The sequence below is a fragment of the Engraulis encrasicolus genome, chromosome 5 (assembly GCF_034702125.1).
Source record: "Engraulis encrasicolus isolate BLACKSEA-1 chromosome 5, IST_EnEncr_1.0, whole genome shotgun sequence".
In the NCBI taxonomy this organism is placed as follows: domain Eukaryota; kingdom Metazoa; phylum Chordata; class Actinopteri; order Clupeiformes; family Engraulidae; genus Engraulis; species Engraulis encrasicolus.
Window position 1 is genome coordinate 41,024,264 of NC_085861.1, and position 7,238 is coordinate 41,031,501.

Sequence of the window (7,238 nt, forward strand, 5' to 3'; positions counted from 1 at the left end):
AAATACATAGCCCTCTGAATAATCCATCAAAAGTGCCCACCAAGGAAAAGAAAAGACCTCAAGGTATCAACTTACCACTCATCTTCTCTGCTGTGAATGTGCGTGTGTGTGTGTGTGTGTGTGTGTGTGTGTGTAAATGTGTGTGTGTGTAAATGTGTGTGAGTAAGTGAGGGAGCAACCAATGTGCAAAGGGACCACATTAAACAATCAAAGACCCACACAGGCCTTTGATTGCACAGCACACGCTTGTTTTAAAAGCCAGACACCCACTCTTTGCTTTAAGTTAATAGCTCCAAGATGATGGCACAGATTTCCGTCTTCTTCACATCCACTGTGTCGATATCCTGTTCCGCTGGGAGACGGAAGTGTTGTAGTGCACTTACATCCTTATCTAATCATTCGCTGAATTATTTAAGCCACGCCATTCTATTCAAAGATAACACGCTCATGAATAACCCAACGCGGACACGTCAAGGTCTTTAGCTTGTTTAACAATGCACCTCTGAACATGTGTACAACACATAAACTCTTGTTTACCCCGAAATACTTAAATACACAATTCAGGTGGCCAGTCCACGCAACTCTTAGCTGTTATCACACACCATTTTAATATATAGTAAATTGTCTAGTCAAGATAATTTTGATAGTGTCCTGAATGTAGTGACTGCTTGTGATGTAGGAGCTGTACATGGTGTGGTTGTTTGATTAAAAGAATAAAATAAAATAATCTGTGTAAATTAATTTAAAAGTAGAACTGTGTAAGTAATAGCAGAGAGGAAAATAGTGGACCAAGGACCAAGCACGATGCAGAGAAATTATCAGACATTATTTGGCAAGATACACCATAACGGCAGTCTTTGCCCAACAGAGCATTAAAAATGAGAACGCAATTCTGTCTTTTCACAGGCGTAATTCACTAATTACAAAACTATTTGTCTTCAGCCACTGGCACTGAAATCTAATGTACAAAGAACTTTGTAAGAATAGATATTGAAACGCATCATCAATTGTCCTCTACCACAAACTAGAAAACAGGATGGGGCACAAATTCACTTAATCCTCTGTGCCATTACTCTATAGTGAATAAAAAGACGGCAAAGGCAATGCCACTCTGTGTATTTATATGGTTTCTCAGTGTGCCCACACCTTCCATGACCCTGCAATTGGCCATGCACAGATTCTTAGGCCTCTGAGTAGGAGGATGTGATTAGTCTCACCGTTCCACCGTATCAAGACTCTAGTGCTTGTCAAAAGGCCACCAAACCCATGTGTCTCTGCGGTTTTGCACTGGCGGCAGAAAGTGGGGGCTGGATTCTTTATAAGCGCTGCCGATACCGAAGCACAGGGCTCAGCCTGACGGCAGACAGCTCTGGCTTTTTCCCACAAACCTCCACAGCACGACATGTTGCTAGGCAACAGCTGCTGTGAAGAGGAAGAAGAGCTCTAGGAGGAGGAGGAGGAGGAGGAGTGAGAGGCGGCGTGTGTGTGTGTGTATGTGTGTGTGTGTGTGTGCCACTGCATGCCATCTTCAGGCGTCAGGACAGTCACGCGTCGTTAGGAACAGAGTACCAAGATCAAGGTGTGAACCTATGCAGCGCTTTGCATGGGGCCACTCCATCAGGGAGAGAGAAAGAGAGAGAGGCGAAGAAAGAATAGTGTCTCCTAGGAGAGAGAGCAACAGAGAGAAAAAGAAAGCAATAGAGAAGTAGAGAGGGAGAAAGAAGGGTTTCCCTAGAAGAGAGAGCAAGCATGCGAGAGAGAGAGAGGAGGGGGGGGTCTTCTGTGTTGCCATTTCACCTCTGTGCAATGGCTGCAACCTGATGAATGTGTGTGGCTGTCAGACAAGAGAATCTGGATCTCTTTAGCCGAGGAGAATGGAAAGAGCATGGGGCGAAAGCAAAAGAGCTTGGCTGGCGACATCCCCGCCGTCTGTCCTATCCCTTGACGCTAATGCAGTCGGAAAGGAGTTCATATCTGCCTGATGCACCCTCCCACGCCTTTTCTTCTTGTAACTGGAGCATTCCCCTTTCCATGTTTGTGCACACTTCAATACTCTTTCTATGTGCTTTCTACCATCCGTATCCTTCTTTAAAATCCCCCTCCTTTAGCTGCTTCTGTTGTTGCCTTGGACACCTGTTTCACATTCTGTGTCGTTTCCATATACGGTCCCTTTTTTGCAGCACAGTCAGTGCGTAGGGAAAAGAAGCGACTCACTCTACTTTACCTGGCAGCCCAGTGCAGGTATTAGTGTGGTCAGGGAAACATCAAACAAGTAAAACAGGTCCAGGTATCACAATAAAGGAGGACATCCTCCTTCCTTAATCTGACGAGCTTACGCATCTGAAGGACGGATGAATAAAGGTGGATCAGTCTCACCCAACCCCTGAGTCACGGACACGGAGCAGAGGTTGGCTGTCTGAGGCGTTACATGACATGATCAGGGTTTGCTTAGGTCACACTAGAGGGAGCCAAGTCTCACAGAAGCCTTCTGAAGAAAAAAAAAACAGCTTTGATCTTAATATTTTTGATTTGGAAACTTCAAAAGGTCCATGCCAGTGAATCATCAGTGCGTGCCATGATGAAAAGACCTTATCCCATGTTTAGGGAAGCGTGAAATGAGAGACAGCGGATGAGCAAGGAAATGTCAAAGGTCGTCGGTAGCTAGCTGACTGCTAAGCACGTCTCTGTTGTTGTGGTTGGTTTCCATAGCGATGGAGTTCCACGAGAACCTGCATGATCTTGCTGTGAAGGAGGGCCTGAAGGGCCGCAAGCTGCACAAGGCTGTGGAGAGCTTCACATGGAACATCACCATCCTCAAGGTACACGCACGCATGTACTCACACACACGCATGCACGCACACAAACACACACACGCACGCACGCACGCACGCACGCACGCACGCACGCACGCACGCACGCACACACACACACCTTCACTTGGACCATCACCATCTTCAAGGTAGGAGGACGAGAACCACACACATACACACACACACACACACACACACACACATAGGCCCCAGTTCTCCCACGCTTCCCTCACTAGCCCGAGTCACTGCTCACAATCATTACTCGACTTACAGGTGCATAATGGAATACCGATAAGCAGTCAGTCTGGCTCAGCCAATCGTTCATGGAAAATCATTACCACTCGCTGTCCTTTCTTTCCTCCCCCCCCCACTGTACCTCAGATCGCGCTAGAGGTAATTATTACCCATTGACCTTCAACATATTTATTTGTGGTATTTGCATGCTGTAATTAAGATGGCGGCGCTCTAACATAACGCATTGTTAAAATTATTAATGAATCTGTCCCTGGATAATAGAGTGCGTGTCCTGGCGAGCGGAGGGAGAGAGACAGAGAGACAGAGAGAGCATGTGTGTGAGAGAAAGAGAGAGATTGAGAGTGTGTGTGTTTGAGAGAGAGCGTGTGTGTTAGAGAGAGAGAGAGTAAGAGCCATAACGGTGGTAATTACATCCACACGCAGGTTGCCATCACCTCTGAGTGCCCCTGCGGGCTATAGAGCTGCTGCCTGGCATTAGCGGCCCGCACGCTCCAGTGCCCTGGGTAGTGGCTACGGCTGCTGAATAGTAACTAGACGCTATCAGAGCACATCATGACTGGCCTGGACTGGCCTAGTCTAGTCTGGCCTTTTTGTGCATTCCAGAGTTCAGTTCAGGCCTTCAGATGGTTGATGTGATTCATTTTTGTTTAAATTATTGTTTTATCATTTTTGTTTTATTTATTTCAGTTTGAATGATAAATATGCACATTATAGATTACTGAGGGTTGCTGTGGTATAGTTTGAATGACAAATGTGCGCATTGTAGATTATTGATGGGACAAATCCTTAAACAAAATCGCTAATTGTTGGCTATGTTGTGCCTCACGCAACAATATTAGACACCGGACGCAACGTGTAGAGAAATAATAATAATCGAGCGGAAGTCTAGCCGACGACTGAGCCCACGCTAGCATCCTGGCACACAGCCAACTTCAATGACAATGGAGGCCAAAGGGTTGTCAGTCATCCGACAGTCAGTGGAAAGCTCTTGACTTTCCATCAGAGCTTGCGCTTAGAAAGTCCTCCCGCATACTTGCTGCATTCAATCAGCCCTTTTTGCAATTGCATCAATAACGCTATGTTTTGATGCAAAGCAGGAAATACGACTACCAGTTTCCATAGAAAACAGTGAGATGGATTATGTCTGTGCAGACTGGCATCATGCAAAGGTGTAATAATTTCACGGTAGTGCATTCCGCGTTGTGGTGCACCGACTTTGGCTGTTAAGTCGTGCTCTACAATGCCACAGAAAAGCGTTCTTGTCATGTGACCAGGTTTGCGCGAGGCAAGTTTGTTTCCCTGTCATCGCAGGGATTTTCTGATGTCCGTGGCGAACTTCTGTTGCTTAATGCGAAAATGCTGAGCTTTGCCCTGAACAAAACCATCCCTAACCCTTACCTGTCAGTAAAGCAACATTTCTGCTACTTTACTCTTGCCAAAAACAGCAAAACAAGCAAGGAATATGGCAAAATTATGCCCAGACCAAAACCACCCCTAACCTTTATCTGTCACAGGGCATTATACACACACGCGATAGGCGGTTGAAGTTGGTGTGTTATCTTATCGCTTAAGCTAAATCCATGTGTGGTCTATGCCACTGGATGCTACTTGGCCTGCTTCAGTGCATTGAATGCAAGGTGTCAGAGGTTAAAAAAAAGTAGATGAGTCTGATTAGGCCCCTTGTCAAGATAAGCCAAGAGTCAAAGCAGTGTGAAATACACAACAGGACTTTCGTTACACGAATGCAAGTTAAAACGGATAATTTTTCCCCATTTACTTATAAACACGGCATGTGGATCTTAAAAAAAAAAGAAAAACACCATTGTGAAAGGTGCCTTTAAGAAATCTCCTTAAAACTTTCAAAAAGTATCCCTTTCTGGCCCTTTCAGGGATTTAAAACTCAGTTTGCATGCAAACAAAAGCCCCAACATACCGCATGTGTTCGTGTAAACAGGATCTAAGTGTCTGGAGCTGGTGCTGTGTGTCCACCTCTGCTTTCCATTGGCCCTGACAGCCCTGGCTGATTCAATCAGGAGCCTCATGTCCTTCTTGCATCAGCTCCAGCATGGTGTGTGTGACCCCTCTACAGCACCCAGGTCTCTCTAGATACGTACCCCTGACGGCCACTATAGTGCCTGAGGCCATAGAGCGTGTTCCAGCCACTGCTCAGCACTCCCCTGCTCGCCCTCTGTGGCGCCGTGTGCTCTTTTGGCCATCTCCCTGTGACTCTCTTCACATTCCCCATGCTGTGTCTCCCTCTCTCACTCACTTGTTCTTTTGCGACCCTGGTGTGTGTGTGTGTGTGTGTGTGTGTGTGCGTGTGTGTGTGTGTGTGTGTGTGTGTGTGAGAGAGAGAGAGAGACAGAGACAGAGACAGAGAGTGTGTGTGAGTGTTTTCCCCCTGGCTGTCTGTCACCATCACCATCTTTCACCATGTCTCACTTTTCGATGTCTTGTCTCTCGCTGTGAGCCTCTCACTAACCATCTGCACTTTATCTGTTTTTCTTTTCTCCTGACACTCTCTCTCTCTCTCTCTTTCACACACATTCACTATTTCTTCTGCTATTCTCTCTCTCTCTCTCTCTCTCTCTCTCTCTCCATCCAGGGCCAGGCTGACCTGCTGAAGCATGCTCGTAGCGAGGTGATGGAGAACCTGAAGCAGGTCCATTACGCCGTGCTCACCTGCCAGCTGGCCAAGGGCAGGGGCGTGGGGGGCTCGGGCTCAGGCTCGGGCACTGGCTCCAGCAGCGGGGGCCGCCGCAGCCTGCACTCCATCCCCGAGAAGGCACGGGGGGAGGAGGACGCCACGGACGAGGACAACTGAGGAGAGAGAGAGAAAGGCGGCCGTGATTGGAAGGGGACCAACAGAGAATAGACTAGAGAGAGTGAATAGAGGACGAGTAAACAGAAAAGAGAGAGAGAGAGATATTGCCTGTCTGTCCTGTTATCCATCAATTTCTCATCTCCCTCCACACATCCCCACTCCAGCACCCTACCCCTCTCCTCTCCTCTCCTCTCCTGTCCTCTCCTCTCCTGTCTCTTTTCTCTTCTCTGCTCTCCTCTCCCCTCTCCTGTCTCTCCCCTCCTCTCCTCTCCTCTCCTCTCCTCTATCTTCCCGTTCGCCCACTCTGGGCCTGAGGCCCCCAGAGGAGTCAGTTTCCAGGTTAGGTAGGAGGGCTGCTGGCCCGCGCTCAGCAGGATCTGTCACCGTGACACGGTGCCTGTGGCCAGAGAAAACCCATCCATGTCGAGAGAGAGAGAAACAGAAACAGAGAGGCAGGGATTTCGAGAGAGACAGACAGAGTCAGAGAGAAGCACAAAGCAAAGAGAGAGGGATTATATGTTCGCAAACAGTGAATGTACTGAGAGGCAGCGAGGAAAAAGAGAGAGCTGTTTACAGATGAAAAGGATGATGAACTACTTTGTGTTCTTTCTGCCAAAATTGTGTGTGTGTGTGTGTGTGTGTGTGTGTGCGTGTGCGTGTGTGTGTGTGTGTGTGTGTGTGTCTGTCTGTCTGTCTGTACATAAAATGTATATGTAAATGGAGATACCTGTTACATTTTTTGGAAAAAAAGTGTGCATCATTTTATTGGATAAGATTTTATTTTGATAAAAGAAAGATTGCTGTCCTTCAAAAAAGAGGGGGAAATGGATATTTTATTTGTCTGTACAGAAGGGCTAAGGGGGAGGGATGGGTGCGGTCGACATTTTTTTGATGATGTTTTATTCCGTTAAAGCGATGGTTCGGAGTAGAATCACCCTAATGCCATTTGAACCGTGACACCCATCCACCTTTACACCCGAAGTGTTTTCTGCCGCAGGCTTACATCAACAGAGTTGCCGTGTTATTCGATGTTTATTCCGGTTAGCTTGACTCAAGCGCATATGGATACTGGGCACCGTCTCCAAACTTTCCCCACAAAAATAACATGTCATGACACCAAACTTCTGCAGTAGCACAAATATGGTCTGTACTCACGAAACGAAGCATTTGGAAGTTTGGAAATAGTCCAGGAGTTTATTATTATCAACACAAGCCGAATAGCTTCTCTGCTGCTAAAGCTGCGCCAACGTTACTTCCGTCATCTAAGACAAGCATGTAAGAGTCCTCAACGAAGCTCATAATATGCACAATGAAAAGTGAATTCAGCATCAGTATTGATAACGAAAATC

The 7,238-nt window shown here is 46.9% G+C and overlaps 1 protein-coding gene across 1 annotated transcript in view; it reads left to right on the forward strand.

Moving 5' to 3' along the window:
* Window positions 1-6,794, forward strand: part of LOC134449452 (inactive phospholipase C-like protein 2) — a 44,002-nt gene extending 37,208 nt beyond the window's left edge. The window contains exons 5-6 of the mRNA XM_063199390.1: window positions 2,710-2,819; window positions 5,671-6,794. Coding sequence (XP_063055460.1) covers window positions 2,710-2,819; window positions 5,671-5,889 — 329 coding nt within the window. The 3' untranslated portion in view covers window positions 5,890-6,794. The remainder of the gene's footprint in view (window positions 1-2,709; window positions 2,820-5,670) is intronic.
* Window positions 6,795-7,238: the final 444 nt, after the last annotated feature.